Source organism: Theropithecus gelada, chromosome 11 (assembly GCF_003255815.1).
Source record: "Theropithecus gelada isolate Dixy chromosome 11, Tgel_1.0, whole genome shotgun sequence".
NCBI lineage: Eukaryota > Metazoa > Chordata > Mammalia > Primates > Cercopithecidae > Theropithecus > Theropithecus gelada.
Genome location: NC_037679.1, coordinates 80,430,025 through 80,447,687, shown reverse-complemented (window position 1 = coordinate 80,447,687; position 17,663 = coordinate 80,430,025). Strand labels below are relative to the sequence as shown.

The 17,663-nt window shown below is 49.6% G+C and overlaps 1 protein-coding gene across 8 annotated transcripts in view; it reads left to right on the top strand.

The window, feature by feature from the left end:
* CAMKK2 (calcium/calmodulin dependent protein kinase kinase 2) overlaps nt 1-17,663 on the top strand; it is a 60,534-nt gene that overhangs the window by 20,006 nt on the left and 22,865 nt on the right. For all 8 annotated transcript variants that reach the window (XM_025401414.1, XM_025401419.1, XM_025401415.1 and 5 more), the window contains exons 2-6: nt 3,965-4,494; nt 7,605-7,652; nt 8,985-9,038; nt 9,803-9,854; nt 14,452-14,585. In XM_025401414.1, coding sequence (XP_025257199.1) covers nt 4,024-4,494; nt 7,605-7,652; nt 8,985-9,038; nt 9,803-9,854; nt 14,452-14,585 — 759 coding nt within the window. In that variant the 5' untranslated portion in view covers nt 3,965-4,023. The remainder of the gene's footprint in view (nt 1-3,964; nt 4,495-7,604; nt 7,653-8,984; nt 9,039-9,802; nt 9,855-14,451; nt 14,586-17,663) is intronic.

The window sequence follows — 17,663 nt, the reverse complement described above, 5'->3', positions numbered from 1 at the left end:
CTGAGTAGCTGGGACTACAGTATCTACCACCACGCCTGGCTAATTTTTGTATTTTTAGTAGCGATGGGGTTTCACCACATTGGCCAGGCTGGTCTGGAACTCCTAACCTCAAATGATCTGCCCGCCTTGGCCTCCCAAGGTGTTGGGATTATAGGTGTGAACCATTGCACCTGGCCTGAATGTGACTATTCTAGATACTTTATGTAACTGCAATCTTACAACACTTGTCCTTTAGTATCTGGCTCGTTTCACTTAGCATATATCTTCACAGTTCGTCTGTGTTGTAGCATGAGTCAGAGTTTCCTTCTTTATTGTGGCTGTATAGTATTCTGTTGTATGGCTCTGCCACGTTTTGTTTATTCATTCATCTATTGATGGACACTTGGCTATACCTTTTGGCTATTGTTAATGATGTTGCTATGAACATTAGTGTACAAGTATCTGTTTGAATCCCTGCTTTCACTTCTTTTGGGTCTGTACCTAGGAGAGGAATTGCTGGTTATATGATAACTCTACGTTTAACTGTTGGGGAGCCAGCAGGCTGCCTCATTGTAGTTTGAATTTGCAGTTCTCTTACTATGAGGTTGAACATCTTGCCACATGATTGGACTCTTTGGCGTTCTCTTACCACACACTCTGTGTGCATGAGTCAGGCCCGTGACAGGGCTGGGATGTTGGGTTTTTCCCTTTTGTCTTTCCTGTTGGGCTTTCCCTGCCGCATGCTGGCATAGTAGCTATTCCATCAGTTCTTCTGAAAGGACCGTTCCGAGAGCACTGAGGGACAGTTTCTGCCTCTCAGCCAGATCCTCCAGGGAGCTCTGGCTTTCTGCTGTCTGTACCTTCCTCTCTGTTACCCCACTACCACCCAGTGTCATTGGAGATACCATTTTATTCATTCATAAAATCTCTACTGGGCCCCCACTGTTTTCTTGGGACATCTAGAGAGGCCCCCTTTTTTTTTTCTTTTTTTTTCTTTTTTTTTTTTGAGACAGAGTCTCCCTCTGTTGCCAGGCTGGAGTGCAATGGCGCAACCTCAGCTCACTGCAACCTCCGCCTCCCAGGTTCAAGCGATTCTCCTGCCTCAGCCTCTCGAGTAGCTAGGATTATAGGCATGTACCACCACGCCTGGCTAATTTTTGTATTTTTAGTAGAGACGGGGTTTCACCATGTTGGCCAGGCTGGTCCAGAGAGACCCTTTGTGATGTGGGTGACTAGCACGAAGTGGCCATCATCCACAGGTGTCCACAAATGTGCTCCCTGAATTCCAGCGGTACCTGTGACATTTGTCCAGCAGAATTTGTCAAACACGTTAACCAAAGGTTAATGTTCTGTCCCAGAGATGGTAAGAATTGACAGCCTAAGGGGATGTGTTAATCTTTTTTATTTTTATTTTTTGAGACGAGTCTCGTTCAGTCCCCCAGGCTGGAGTGCAGTGGCGTGATCTCGGCTCAGTCACTGCAGCCTCCACCTGCTGGGTTCAAGTGATTCTCCTGCCTCAGCCTCCTGAGCAGCTGGGATTACAGGTGCCCGCCACCACGCCCAGCTAATTTTGTATTTTTAATAGAGATGGGGTTTCACCAGGTTGGCCAGGTTGGTCTTGAACTCCTGACCTCAGGTGATCCACCTGTCTTGGCCTCCCAACCTACTGGGAGGATTACAGGTGTGAGCCACTGTGCCCGACATTTCTTTTTTTTTTTTTTTTTTGAGACGGAGTCTTGCTCTGTGCCCCAGGCTGGAGTGCAGTGGCGTGATCTCGGCTCACTGCAAGCTCCGCCCCCCGGGTTCACGCCATTCTCCTGCCTCAGCCTCCTGAGTAGCTGGGACTACAGGTGCCCGCCACCATGCACGGCTAGTTTTTTGTATCTTTTAGTACAGACGGGGTTTCACCGTGTTAGCCAGGATGGTCTCGATCTCCTGACCTCGTGATCCGCCTGCCTTGGCCTCCCAAAGTGCTGGGATTACAGGCTTGAGCCACCGCGCCCGGCCAGTGTGCCCAACCTTTCTCTTTTTGTTTTTTGAGATGGAGTCCCACTCTGTCATCCAGGCTGAAGTGCAATGGTGCGATCTCAGCTCACTGCAACCTCTGCCTCCCGGGTTCAAGTGATTCTCCTGCCTCAGCCTCCTGAGTAGCTGGGATTACAGGTGTACATCACCACACCTGGCTAATTTTTGTATTTTTAGTAGAGATGGAATTTCACCATGTTGGTCAGGCTGGCTTCGAAATTCTGACCTTGTGATCCACCTGCCTAGGCCTTCCAAAGTGCTGGGATTACAGGCGTGAGCTACCGTGCCCAGCCTTTTTTAAAAAAAAATGAGATAAAAGTTCATATAATATAAAATTGACCATTTTGAAGTGTATAGTTCAGTGCCATTTAGTACATTCACAATGCTGTGCAACCATTACCTCTATCTACTTTCAAAACGTTTTAGTCACCCCAAAAGGAAACCCCGTACCCATTAAGCAGCCATTCCCCACACCCGCTAACGTCACCATTCCCATAGTCCTAGGCAACCATTAGTCTATTTTCTGTCTCTATGGAGTTGCGTGTTCTAAAAATTTCATACAAATAGAATCATATATATGTGACCTTTTGTGACTGGCTTCCTTCAGTTAGCATAATATTTTAGAGGTTCATCCATATTGTGGCATACTTGATTCCCCTGCAATCCCCTTTTTTTTTTTTTTTTTTTGAGACAGTCTTGGTCTATTGCTCAGGCTGGAGTGCAGTGGTATGATCTCAGCTCACTGTGACCTCTGCCTCCCAGGTTCCAGCGATTCTCCTGCCTTAGCCTCCTGAGTAGCTGGGATTATAGGCACACGCCACCGCGCCCAGCTAATTTTTGTATTTTTAGTAGAGACGAAGTTTCGGGGCCGGGTGCGGTGGCTCACGCCTGTAATCCCAGCACTTTGGGAGGCCGAGACGGGCGGACCACGAGGTCAGGAGATCGAGACCATCCTGGCTAACACGGTGAAACCCCGTCTCTACTAAAAAATACAAAAAACTAGCCGGGCGAGGTGGCGGGCGCCTGTAGTCCCAGCTACTCGGGAGGCTGAGGCAGGAGAATGGCGGGAACCCGGGAGGCGGAGCTTGCAGTGAGCTGAGATCCGGCCACAGCACTCCAGCCTGGGCGACAGAGCGAGACTCCGTCTCAAAAAAAAAAAAAAAAAAAAGAGACGAAGTTTCACCATGTTGGCCAGGCTGGTCTCGAATTCCTGGACTCAAGAGATCTGCCTGCCTCAGCCTCCCAAAGTGCTGGGATTATAGGTATGAGCCACTGCATCCAGCCCTGACCTGCATTTTTCATGCCCAGCATTTAAAAATATTTGAAATAATTGCTAATGTGAAAAAGTCAGGCAACCTTATTAACCTCCTTAGGGCTTCTCTTGGGAAAAAACAAAAGGAAAACCAGCAATAGTAGGCCCAAATTCCTGCTGAGCAACAATTGGCTGGAAGCAGCTATCAGTTCTGTAGGGGACGCGTGTGCTATATTTGGGGGTTTTCTTATACTTGTTCCTATAGGAATTGAGTTAGGAATTGTTGTCATGGTGTATGAGAAGTAGTTCTGGCTACCTGGGAGGCTGAGATGGGAGGATCACTTGAGCCTAGCAGTTCAAGGGTGCAGTGAGCTATGAGTATGCCACTGTAGTTCAGCCTGGAGAGAGAGAGAGAGAGAAGAGAGAGAGGGGAGAGAGAGGGGGGGGAGGGAGAGAGAGAGAGAGAGAAAGAGAGAGAGAGAGAGAGAGAGAGACCTTGTCTCAAAAAAAAAAAAAAATATATAAGAAGATGCAGACTGTGCTTTTCTCTATAGACTCAGAGATCAGATCACACCATGTTTTGCAAGATTTTTTTAGGATGTCAGCTGGAGGCAGGAATTAGACAGCAGCCCGGACCAGGAGGAGAGGGGCTCCTTTCCTGTCCCTGCCCCTAGGAGCTGGGCCGGCTGACCCTTTCTCTCTCTGCAGGTGGCTCCGCTGCCGGATGGGAGTGTCCCAGTGTGCTGGATGAAGCTGGCGCATGCACCATGTCATCATGTGTCTCTAGTCAGCCCAGCAGCAACCGGGCCGCCCCCCAGGATGAGCTGCGGGGCAGGGGCAGCAGCAGCAGCCAAAGCCAGAAACCCTGTGAGGCCCTGCGGGGCCTGTCATCCTTGAGCATTCACCTGGGCATGGAGTCCTTCATTGTGGTCACTGAGTGTGAGCCGGGCTGTGCTGTGGACCTTGGCTTGGCCCGGGACCGGCCCCTGGAGGCCGATGGCCAAGAGGTCCCCCTTGACACCTCTGGGTCCCAGGCCCGACCCCACCTCTCCGGTCGCAAGCTTTCTCTGCAAGAGCGGTCCCAGGGTGGACTGGCAGCCGGCGGCAGCCTGGACATGAACGGACGCTGCATCTGCCCGTCCCTGCCCTACTCGCCCGTCGGCTCCCCTCAGTCCTCGCCTCGGCTGCCCCGGCGGCCGACAGTGGAGTCTCACCATGTCTCCATCACGGGTATGCAGGTGCGTGAGCCGGTGGTGAGCCAGGTCCTAGGGGTCCCCGGTGCCCTTCCCTGCCCCCAGCAGGGTCTCTGTGGAAGGTTGGGCTCCCCCAGAAGGATTTGAGTGCCACAGTTGACCTAGGACTTGACTCCAGGGAACCTGGGGGGTGGCTGGGGCCAAAAAGGGGCCCTAGGGGGGTCGTGAATCAGCATGGGGAAGGGAAGGCGGTCAGCAAAGGGTAGGTTATGGAGCCGGTTACCAGTGTGGAGTGTAGGCCCCTGGGGCTTGTTCCTTCCGGGGGGCCCTGGGAAACAGCACAGAACAGCAACCTCAGAGTCATCCCGCCAGGGGTGAGGGAGCTGGGGTGTTTATACTCATGGGTGAGGGCTGCTGGGGCAGGTGTGTGTGACCCGCTGGGGGTGTGGACAGAGCAGCTGCAGGGCCAGAGGGAGCCTCCAGCAGAGACCGAGGTGTGGGCAAAGGTGTGATGGAATGAGGTCGGTCACTGAGAGCCTGGCGACAACCCGCCTGGCCGAGCATGCGTTGGCACTAGGCACTGGGTTCAGCATTTCCTGTGCATTTCTCACAAGACCCTTACCGTAAACCCTGGGGGGGTAGATTAGAACTCAGATCCCCACCAGGGTTCACAGGGCCCTGTGTGGTCTGACCGTTTCCCACCCCTCCTTGCCATCTGCTGCCAGCTCCCTAAGCTCCCTCTGTTCCTGCCTTCGCATTCCTTGGAATCCAAGTTCTTGCCCGCCTGAGGTCTTTATTCTCGCTGTTCCTTCTGATTGGAACCACCTCCCCCACCACCCCATGCCAACTTTGTAAGGCCTATTCCATCTAATGTCCAAGTCTCAACTCCAGTATCACCTCCTCCAAAAGGCTCCCCGGGCTACCTTCCCTAAAGCATCCTCCAGCCTCTCTCTGCCCCATGGCCCTATTTGCTTTCCTTTATAACATTCATCAGCATCTGATTATCTGTGTGTTGGTTTAGTTGTTTATTGCCTGTCTCCACCCAGCCAGAACGTAAGCTCCACAGGATCATTTCATCCACCCCCACACCCCATCCCATCCCCAGAGCCTAGCAGAGTACCTGGCGCATTGTAGGAGCCCAAAAATATTTGTTGAAGGAATGAATGAATTTAATTGGAAGAAGGCCCAACATCAGAATGCCTTTCTAAAGGGGCTTTTTAATTGTTGTTGTTGTTGAGATGGAGGGTTGCTCTGTCACCCAGGCTGGAGTGCAGTTGCACGATTTTGGCTCACTGCAACTTCCGCCTTCCGGGTTCAAGCTATTCTCCTGCCTCAGCCTCACGAGTAGCTGGGACTACAGGTGTGCACCACCACGCCTGGTTAATTTTTGTATTTTTTTTTTAAGTAGAGATGGGGTTTTGCCATATTGGCCAGGCTGGTCTTGAACTCCTGACCTCAAGTGATCCACCTGCCTTGGCCTCCCAAAGTGCTGGGATTACAGAAATGAGCCACTGTGCCCGGCCAAAGGGGCTGATTTTGAAGGGGCTATAGGGACTACATTTTGAAGGCCAGGAAAAACTTTCATAATTGGAGATGGGGCCCTGGAGAGTTGAGAGGAGGGAGAATTCACAGCATGAACCAGAGACAGAACCAGGACCCATGAGCAACGGCTCCTTTTTAGCTTAGCTTCTTTCACGGCATCACGATTTTGAGATTTATCCATATTGTGGTGTATATCCGTAGTTCCTTTTTACTGCTGAATAATTTCAATTGTACGGATGTACCACAGTTTGCTTATTCATTTACCTGAAGGACATTTGGATTGCTTCCAATTTTTTATTATTACAACTAAAGCTGTTATTAATGTTTATATGCAAGTCTTTGTAAACACATTTTCACTTCCATAGGGTAGAATGGCCTGTGGTATGGTAGATGTTTGTTAAGAAACTGCCAAGGCCTGGTGCAATGGCTTATGTCTGTAATCCCAGCTACTTGGGAGACTGAGGTGGGAGGATCACTTGAGACCAGGAGTTTGAGACCAGCCTGGGCAACATAGCAAGACCCATCTCTACAAAAAACAAAACAGACTAGGCGCAATAGCTCATGCCTGTAATCCCAGCACTTTGGGAGGCCAAGGCAGGAGGATCACCTGAGGTCAGGAGTTAGAGACCAGCCTGGCCAACATGGAGAAATCCCGTCTCTACTAAAAATACAAAAAAATCAGCTGGGCGTGGTGGTGGGTGCCTGTAATCCCAGCTACTTGGGAAGCTGAGGCAGGAGAATTGCTTGAACCTGGGAGGCGGAGGTTGCGGTGAGCCGAGATGGCACCACTGCACTCTAGCCTGGGCAACAAGAGCAAAACTCCGTCTCAAAAAAAAAAAAAAAAAGAGCCAAAGTTTTAATTTTGGTGAAGTTCAATTTATCATTTGTTTCTTTTGTCTGTACCTTTTTCGTATTATCTAAGAAACCCTTGTCTACCCCAAGCTTGCACAGACTTGCTCTTCTTGTATCACTTTATGTTTTTACAGGACAATGTAGCCAAGGATTACTTGTTTGATTTAAAATTTACTTTTTAAAACTAGGAACAACCTTCTAAAAAAAATGGGTTTTACCAGAGTCCAGAGTGTGTGCTTACATTTTGACAAAGTACAACAAGCAAAGTCAGTGCTGTCAGAAGTCAGGAGAGTGGCCACCTGGGGAAGGGCAGTGGTGGGAGTGGCTTCTGGGAGCTGGGGATGTTCTCTTTCTTGATTTGGGTTCTGGTTACCTGTGTGTGTTTAATTTGAAGAAATGTATCTAGTTGCAAACTTTTTTTTTTTTTTTTTTGAGATACAGTTTTACTCTGTTGCCCAGGCTGGAGTGCAATGGTGCAATCTCTGCTCACTGCAACCTCTGCCTCCCTGGCTCAAGCAATTCTCGTGCCTCAGCCTCCTGAGTAGCTGGGATTACAGGTGCCCACCACCATGCCTGGCTAATTTTTATATTATTAATAGAGACGGGATTTCACCATGTTGGCCAGGCTGGTCTGGAACTCCTGAACTCAAGTGATCCTCCCGCTTTGGCCCCCCAAAGGGCTTACAGGCGTGAGGCACCACACCTGGCCTCTAGTTGCAAACTTAAAATTCATTTTCCACGCGTCTCTGCTTACTCTCTAGGACTGTGTGCAGCTGAATCAGTATACCCTGAAGGATGAAATTGGAAAGGTAAATATCCCCGGAGCCAGGCTGGCTTTCTGCATTCACTGGGGGCGTTCAGATACTGTAGAGGGAATGGGGTAAAGCTGGGAGCAGGAGAGGAGTCTTTGAAGGCGAGGTTGGTGGAAAGGGTTTTGTTATTAATGATCTAGGTTTTTGGTTTAGTTTTGTTTTCTTGTATCTTAAAATTAAATATGTTTCTGCAGAAGCTCAGAAAGCTTCCAAAGAAATTCCATATCACCTTGGTGATAGTTACATCCCCATTACATTTGGGGTTTTGTTTCACCCCGAGGTACTCTGATATCTAGTTTTGCTTTTGTTTTAGCCAATTAGGGGGGAGGTATCATTACCATGGTCAAATATCTGAACGCCAATAGAAAACAAGTAAGTAATATAAAGGAGTAAGGCATGCCAGCTGTAAGGTAGTAGGGAGTGGTAAGGACTGTGGCAAACCATCAACATATGGAAATGAGGGCTACATATAGCTAGATCTTTCCATTTTTTCAAAAGAAACTAGGAATCTTGATTTTTTTTTTTTTTTTTTTTTTGAGACAGGATCTTGCTCTGTCACCAAGCCTGGAGTGCAGTGGTGCAATCTCGGCTCACTGCAACCTCTGCCTCCTGGGCTTAAGTGATTCTCCTGCCTCAGCCTCCCAAGTAGTTGGGACTATAGGTGCGCACCACCACACCTGGCTAATTTTTGTAATTTTTGTAGAGATGGGGTTTCACTATGTTGCCCAGGCTGTTCTCAAACCTGACCCCAAGTGATCTGCCCACCTTGGCCTCCCAAAGTGCTGGGATTACAGGTGTAAGCCACTGTGCCTGGCAAGGAATATAGATTTTCATATCAGACTGTTTTACTCTTTTTTTTTTTCAGACTGAGTTTCACTGTGTCGCCCAGGCTGGAGTGCTGTGCTGCAATCTCAGCTCACTGCAGCCTCTGCTTTCCAGGTTTAAGTGATTCTCATGCCTCAGCCTCCCAAGTAGCTGGGATTACAGGTGCCTGCTACCATGCCCTGGCTAATTTTTGTATTTTAGTAGAGATGGGGTTTTGCCATGTTGGCCAGGCTGGTCTCGAACTCCTGACCTCAAGTGATCCGCCTGCCTCGGCCTCCCAAAGTATTGGGATTACAGGTGTGAGCCACCGTGCCCAGCCCAGATCTTTCCGTTTTTAAATCTTGGCAACTAATTCAAACTGTGTAAAAACCTAGGCTCCAACAAAATACAGTTGCGGGACAGATTTGACCAATGGGCTGCCGGTTTGCAACGTCTGTATTAGGGTTCTCATTTTGCAGATCTTAACTTCTGGATAGTATGTCATGGGCATCTCCCTTTATCCAGGGCTCATATGGTGTCGTCAAGTTGGCCTACAATGAAAATGACAATACCTACTATGTGAGTATCCGCATTCTCCTCCCTGTCCCCCTCTTTATCCACAGAAGAGCCTCCTTTCCAGCACTCAGCTTCCTGGAAAGTTTTCATAGCTGTATGTCCCATTTTATTCTTAGGTCATGTTTATTTTATGCCTTAGGAAGGAAGTGGTATGCCCATTTTACAGATGGGAAAACAGGGAGGTGAGGGGATTGGCCCAGAAAGAGTTACTCATTCAGCAAAAGCCTTTTATGCCCTTCCTCTGAGCTGTCATCTCTGCATCCTCCATAGTACTGAGAACAAGGCAGCAGTGAGACAGATACCTGCGTGGGTGGCTTTGGAGTCAGTCCAGCGTAGGTTCAAACCTGACTCTATCGTGTGCCAACCATGTGACCTTGACAAGTGATATTTCCCCATGTGTAAAACAGCTGAGCCTCAGTTTCCCCATGTGTAAAACAACCAGTCCTGCCCCTCCTTTGCCCATCGCTCCAGCTCGCTTGTGTTTTGATTCGATGGCAGCAAGTCCCGAGGCTCGTGGTTTCCCAGCTGAGAGAGGTGACCGTGAACCTCAGGAACAGCTCAGAGCTGGAGGCACCCCAGGAGTCTAGCCTCCCTACAACCCATGGCCGCTTGACCCCCTCTGATAATGAGGGGCTCACTGTGTTGTCCTGAACCTGCCAGGGGGCCAGGAGCTTGGGCCGGCCTTGGAGTAGACGAACCCCCACTTTGCCCTCCTTCTCCTTCTCCTCCCTGCTTTAACCCGGACCTGGGGTCTTTTTTTCCTGCAGGCAATGAAGGTGCTGTCCAAAAAGAAGCTGATCCGGCAGGCCGGCTTTCCACGTGAGTTTGGTGGGCCTTTGCTCTTAGGTACAGGGGCTGAGGCAAGACAGGGCGGAGCCTTCTGAATGGGAACCATTGCACTGGGCATGGTGGCGCGTGCCTGTAGTTCCAGCTACTTGGGGGGCTGAGGCACAAGAATTGCTTGAACCTGGGAGGAGGAGTTTGCAGTGAGCCAGGATCGCGCCACTGCACTCCAGCCTGGGCGACACAGCAAGACTCTGTCTCAAAAAATAATAAAATAAAAATATTTATTAAAGTGATATAGGTATCAAGTCAAAAGATCCAATAGAGGAAAACACTCTGGCAATTCCTCAGAAAGTTAAACATGGGATTACCATATGACTCAGTAATTTCACTCCCACTTATATACCCAAGAGGATGGAACATCCATGTTCACACAGGAGCTTGTATGTGAATGTTCATAGCAGGTTTAGTCAAATAACTAAGGAGTGGAAACAGCACACACGGCCTCAGAGAAGGAAGAGAGTATATATGCATCCAATGGAATATTATTCAGCCCTTAAAAGTAATGAAGTACCAATTCATGCCCCAACACAGAGGGGTCTTAAAGACATTACACTAAGTGAAAGAAGCCTAATGCAAAAGGTCACAAATTATGTGATTCTATTTATGTGAAATACCCAGAATAGGCCAATCCATAGGAGCAAAAGTAGATTTGTGATTGCTAGGGGCTCTGGGAAATGGGGAACGAGAGGTGAATGCTGATAGATATCAGATATATATAGAGATATTTACAGAGGCATTGAAATATTCTGCAGTTGGCCAGGCACGGTGGCTCACGCCTGTAATCCTAGCACTCTGGGAGGCCGAGGCGGGTGGATCACTTGAGGTCAGGAATTCAAGACCAACCTGGCCCAACATGGTGAAGCCCTGTCCTACTAAAAATACAAAAACTAGCCAAGTGTAGTGGTGTGTGCCTGTAATCCCAGCTACTCGGGAGGCTGAGGCAGGAGAATTGCATGAACCCAGGAGGAGGAGGTTGCAGCGAGCTGAGATCATGCCACTGCACTCCAGCCTGGGTGACAGAGCAAGACTCCGTCTCAAAAAAAAAAAAAAAAAATTATGCAATAGATAATGGTGATAGTTGCACAACCTTGTCAGTGCACTAAAAACCACTAAAATACACATTTTAAAATGGTAAATTTAGCTGGGCGCGGTGGCTTACGGCTGTAATCCTAGCACTTTGGGAGGCTGAGGTGGGTGGATCACGAGGTCAGGGGTTCAAGATCATCCTGGCCAATATGGTGAAACCCTGTGTCTACTAAAAAATACAAAAATTAGCCGGGCGTGGTGGCATGCACTTGTAAATCCCTGGCTACTTGGGAGGCTGAGGCAGGAGAATCGCTGGAACTTGGGAGGTGGAGGTTGGAGTGAGCTGAGACTGCGCCACTGCACTCCAGCCTGGGCGACAGAGCGAGACTCCATCTCTCAAAAAAAAAAAAAAAAAAAAGGATAAATTAAAAACATGTAAATACCAGATATTTGAATTATATCTAACCCCCCCCCGCCCACAAAAAAAAGGCCAGAGCACAGGAGGGCTCATCATGGAGAACAGTTTCTTGCTGACCTCTTTCCTTCTCCTATAGGCAACCTTGACTTTTAGCACTTTTAGTTGCCGGTAGCTCCTGTGTGTGGTCAGATGATAGGCCTGCAGGTGAGCGTATCGGAGGCTGCTTCAACATAAGCTCCCTGCCAGCATTGCTGGGCAAAATGTCAGCTTGGGCCAAAAAGAGAAATTAGGTAAGAACAAACAGCTGGGCGTGGTGGCTCACGCCTGTAATCCCAGCACTTCGGGAGGCCGAGGCGGGTGGATCACGAAGTCAGGAGTTCAAGACCAGCCTGGTCAAGATGGTGAAACTCCGTCTCTACTAAAAATACAAAAAAGTAGCCGGGCATGGTGGGCGCCTGTAATCCCAGCTACTCAGGAGGCTGAGGCAGAGAATTGCTTAAACCTGGGAAACAGAGGTTACACTGAGCCGAGATCACGCCACTGCACTCCAGCCTAGGCGACAGAAGGAGACTCCAATTCAAAAAAAAAAAAAAAGAACAAACAAACCCCATCCTAACAGTAGGACCCTGGTTTATCCTGCTTGTCCAAACGCTGCGCCAGGCCATGATCCTCGCGTCACTGTTATCAATTTTTGACATCTGCTTCTGACTTCTTCTGGTAGAGGATTTTGCTTGCTTAAACACTCCTTCTTACCTCCTGTCTTAAAATAACAAATGGTGTCCTGTAACAATGTACCAGAGACTGGTGGCTTAACCAACAGACATTTATTTCTCACATTTCCTTTTTTTTTTTTTTTGAGACAGAGTCTTGCTCTGTCACCCAGACTGGAGTGCAGTGGCCAGATCTCAGCTCACTGCAAGCTCCGCCTCCCGGGTTCACACCATTCTCCTGCCTCAGCCTCCTGAGTAGCTGGGACTATAGGCGCCTGCCACCTTGCCCGGCTAGTTTTTTGTATTTTTTAGTAGAGACGGGGTTTCACCGTGTTAGCCAGGATGGTCTCGATCTCCTGACCTCGTGATCCACCCGTCTCGGCCTCCCAAAGTGCTGGGATTACAGGCTTGAGCCACCGCGCCCGGCCTATTTCTCACACTTCTGGAGGCTGGTTCATAGCACCATCTCAGGCCGGGTGCAGTGGCTCACGCCAGCACTTTGGGAGGCCATGGTTGGCAAATCGCTTGAGCCCAGGAGTTTGAGACTAGTGTGGGCAATGTAGTGAGACCCCTGTCTCTACCAAAAATTTAAAAATTAGCTGGACATGGTGGTGTGCACCTGTAGTCCTAGCTACTCGGGAGGCTGAGGCAGGAGGATCACTTGAGCCTGGGAGTTTGAGGCTGCAGTGATTCTTGATTGTGCCCCTGCACTCCAGCCTGGTAGACAGACCCTGTCTCAAAACAAACAAACATAGGTAGTGCCTTACTGCATCCTTACATGGCAGAGGAGCTAGACAGCTCTTTGGGGTCTTTTGTTTTGTTTTGTTTTGAGATGGAGTCATGGAGTCTCACTCTGTCACCAGGCTGGAGTGCAGTGGCACAATCTCGGCTCACTGCAACCTCCGCCTCCTGGGTTCAAGTGGTTCTCCTGCCTCAGCCTCCCAAGTAGCTGGGACTACAGGCGGGCACCACCATGCCTGGATAATTTTTGTATTTTTAGTAGAGACGGGGTTTCACCACGTTGGCCAGGATGGTCTCGATCTCCTGACCTCATGATCCGCCCGCCTCGGCCTCCCAGAGTGCTGGGATTCCAGGCCTGAGCCACTGCACCCAGCCTGGGGTCTCTTTTATAACAGCACTAATCTCATTCATGAGAGCTCTACCCTCGTGACCTGCTCTCCTCCCGGAGGTCCCGTCTCCTAATACCATCACACTGGGGATTAGGTTTTGACATATGAATTTTGGAGGAGCACAAACATCCTGACCATAGCACCTCCCTTTCCCCAGCAGGCAGTGGAACGCTGTCCTGATGGTCCGCTCCTCTGTGGACACACACCCACCACTTCCCCCTCTTTCCAGCTGTATGGCGAGTGTCTCCCATCTCCCCACGCCCTCCCTTTTCCTTTGAACTCAGCTTTCCTCCTTTCACATCCTCCCTCTGACACCTGTACTTTTGCCTTTCCTTTTCCAAGGCCGATCACATCCCTGTTCTATTCTGTTAGTCACACTTAGAGCCTTACGTACATGGGATGTGTGCCATCGTGAGGGTTTTCACTGTGGGCCTGTACATCCTTGTGACTGCCTATTATTTACTGCAGGATCAAGCATTGGCCTGAGTGCCTCTCCCTTCTGTATAGCCTTTTGTTTTTCTCTCCTGATGCTTGCTTCTTTTCTTCTCCCTGGCTTCATTTTACGTCTGTGCTATTTCAGTTTTTTTTTTTTTTTTTTTTAGATAGGGTCTCAGTCTGTCACCCAGGCTGAGTGCAGTGGCATGATCACAGCTCACTACAGGCTTGACCTTCCTGGGCTCAGGTGATCCTCCCACCCCAGCCTCTTGAGTAGCTGCGACCACAGGCACGTGCCACCATACCTGGCCAATTTTTTGTGATTTTTGTAGAGTTGGGGTTTCTCCTTGTTGCCCAGGCTGGTCTTGAACTCCTGGACTCAAGCCATCCCCCCACCTCAGCCTTCCAAAGTGCTGGGATTTCAGGCGTGAGCCACAGCGCCCAGCCGGCCATCTGTGCTATGAGTTAAGGAGTAAGAGTTAATGTTTATGTCCATTTTGTGGACTATAAAAACTGAGCCCAGAGAGGGGAAGTGATTGATGCACCCTGGGTGTTGAGATTGCTGAGCTAGACTGCAGTTGCCTCAGCACTCCTGCCTTTCACTGTGGACTGGGGCATGGACTGGGGATGTGACAGGAAGGAGGGAATTCACAGGACGGCCGAGGGCTCCGCCCTCACTCACTCCCAGCGGCAGAGGAGACAGAGGAGGAGAGGGCTAGTTAAAGCCCCTGGTGGCAGCAGCCCCTCCAGCCCTGCGGAGACCCTCCCCCTTTTGGCATCCTACCTGCAGCTGCCCTCTGCGGAGGAAAGTCTCTTTGCCCTGACCCTGGGTCTGCTTTTGTTTCCTTCAGGCCGCCCCCCACCCCGAGGCACCCGGCCAGCTCCTGGAGGCTGCATCCAGCCCAGGGGCCCCATTGAGCAGGTGTACCAGGAAATCGCCATCCTCAAGAAGCTGGACCACCCCAATGTGGTGAAGCTGGTGGAGGTAAGGGTGGAGGCGCCGAGGAGGGCGGGAGGCCCTGGCTTTGTTAATACCCAGACACCCCGCTGCTGGTTTCCAGGGAGAGCCAGGTCACACCAGACCGCTCACTGCAGGCCTGAGTTGTATTTACTGCTCCCTAAGACGATTTATTACTCACATTAACTATTTTTTCCCTTCTGTCTTTTGCCTGCTTTGTTTTTGTGTCAGATATTTATTGCTCTCATTTTACGGACAAAGGAATTGAGGCTCAGAGGGATCCCTTCACCCATTTCTGTCTCTTTGAAGCTGGTTCTCTTTCTACTTACACATATGGGTAGTTGTAGCGCAAAAGCAGCCACACACATGATGGAAACACATGGCATGACTGTGTTCCAGTAAAACTTTATTTACAAAAACAAGTCCAGGCGCAGTGGCTCATGCTTGTAATCACAGCACTCTGGGAGGCCGAGGTGGGCAGATCACTTGAGATCAGGAGTTTGAGACCAGCCTGGCCAATATGGTGAAACCCCGTCTCTGCTAAAAATACAAAACAAACAAACAAACAAACCAGGCAGAGGGCTGAATTCAGCCCACATGCCGTAGTTTGCCAGTCCCTGCTCTAGATCAGCAGTTCTCATACTTTTTGGTCTCAGCAATTAAAAATACAAAAAAATTAGCTGGGTGTGGTGGCTGATGCCTGTAATCCCAGCCATTTCGGGAGGCTGAGGCAGGAGAATTGCTTGAACCTGGGAGGCAGAGGTTGCAGCGAGCTGAGATCGTGCCACTGCACCCCAGCCTGGACGACAAGAGTGAAACTCTGTCTTAAAAATAAAACAATTTTTTTGAAGACTCAAAAGTATATGAGTTATATTTAGTAATATCTACCACATTATAATTTAAAACTGAGAAAATTTAAACTATTAATTATTTAAAAACAACAGGCTGGGCACGATGGCTCATGCCTATAATTCCAGCACTTTGGGAGGCTGAGGTGGGAGGATCGCCTGAGGCCAGCAGTTTGAGACCAGCCTGAGCAACATGGCGAAACCTCATCTCTACAAAAAGTTAAAAAAATTAGCCGGGTATGGTGGTGCACGCCTTTGGTCCCAGCTATTCTGAAGGCCGAGGTGAGAGAACCAGCCCAGGAGTTCGAGGCTGCAGTGAGCCATGATTGCGCCACTGCACTCCAGCCTGGGAGACAGAGTGAGACCCTGTTTCTAAAAAAGAAAAGAAACAAAAAGAGAACAATACGCTTATTATGTGTTAACAGGAGTAATACATTTTTTTTTGAGATGGAGCCTCGCTCTGTTGCCTAGGCTGGAGTGCAGTGGCACAATCTCAGCTCACTGCAACCTCTGCCTCCTGGGTTCAAGCGATTCTCCTGCGTCAGCCTCCCAAGTAGCTGGGACTGCAGGTGCGTGCCACCAAGCCTGGCTAATTTTTTTTGTATTTTTAGTAGAGATGGGGTTTCACCATGTTAGCCAGGATGCTCTCTTTCTCTAGAACTCATGATCCACCTGCCTCGGCCTCCCAAAGTGCTGGGATTATAGGCATGAGCCACCACACCTGGCCAAGTAAAACATTTTTATGAAAAATAAAAAGTAGAAGAGTGGCTTCGTTTTTCATTTTTGCCTTTTTTTGGGTTACTGTTTGGCTTGATAGGAGACATTTGGATTCTCATATCTGCTTTTGCATTCAATGTGTTGTGACATCACATATCATCAGGTTTCTGGAAAACCCTGTAGACTAGTGGAGAATGAGAGTCAAAAAGGCAAATATTGTCTTCATTTTAAAGTGAAAATAGTGAACCTTGTAAACTCCCTGAAAGCATCTCGGGGATCTGCAGAAGTCTCCAGATCATGTTTGGAGCACCTCTGGTCTAGATGACAAGGATTTGTCACTGTGCTGCATGTTCAGAGTGCCATGGGAGTACAGGGCGGATCAGCCAGCTCACTGGGAGAAGCTGGGACAGGCCTCTTAGAGGAAGTGATGTTTGAGATGGCCGTGGTGGTTCCCTGGATGAGAAGTCACGGAAAGGCATTGCAGGGCAGAGAGCTGCATGTGGAAAGGGCTGGAAGCCTCCGTTTGGGGCAGCACACAGTGCCTTCAGGAGATGTGAGGGCTAGCTACCACCTTGCCTGGGACTTATCCGGTGCAGAACTCTAGGTGGACAAGGTCCTGGGTGTGCCTTCCCCACAGGGCATGGCTCAGGGCTTCAGCCTGCGTGCCCAGGCTCTGCCGAGGGTGCCTCCGTTTCCTGGGACCTGTTGTCTTATTGATCTTGGGTGGCTGGAGAAAGCGGATGTGATGGGGGAAGAATCAGGGGGACTAATCTAGCCAGGGAAGCTGCATTTGTTTCTTCCCAAAGGAGAGAGATGGCAGTTGCAGGCCATCACCACCGGTCACACTGAGTGTCACAATCTCGACTCACTGGTGCTGGAGTTGGCCGTTTTCGAGGAACCCCAAGGGCATTTGGTTAGCGAAGGGCCCTGGTCCTGGCAGGGTGTCTTTTCTCTCCACTCCCCTATGGCATTTGGCCTTTTCACCCAACAAGACTCTGCCAGCCCATCTGTTGGTTCATTCATCAGATGTTCCCTGGGCACCTTCTGTATGCCGTGCCCCGTACAGGACGCCACTGAGGAAACCAAGGTGAATGTAGCCTGCTGCCTGTCTTTTGGAGAGAGAGAAAGTGCTATGGCTGTTCTGAGCAGGGAGACATCATTTCCTGTGGGGGTAGGGGCAATGGGGAGGCTTCATGGAGTCACTTGAGCCCAGTTAGGATTTGAATTTTCACTCTGAACACTGCTGTCTCCTAGGAGATGGGTTGGATTCCTGTTTTTTTTTTTTTTTTTCTTTTGAGACAGAGTCTTGCTTCGTTGCCCAGGCTGGAGTGTAATGGCGCAATCTCAGCTCACTGCAACCTCCACCTCCCGGGTTCAAGCGATTCTCCTGCCTCAGCCTCCTGAGTAGCTGGATTACAGGCATGCGCCACCACGCCCAGCTAATTTTGTATTTTTAGTAGAGATGAGGTTTCTCCATGTTGGTCAGGCTGGTATCGAACTCCTGACCTCAGGTGATCCGCCCGCCTTGGCCTTCCAAAGT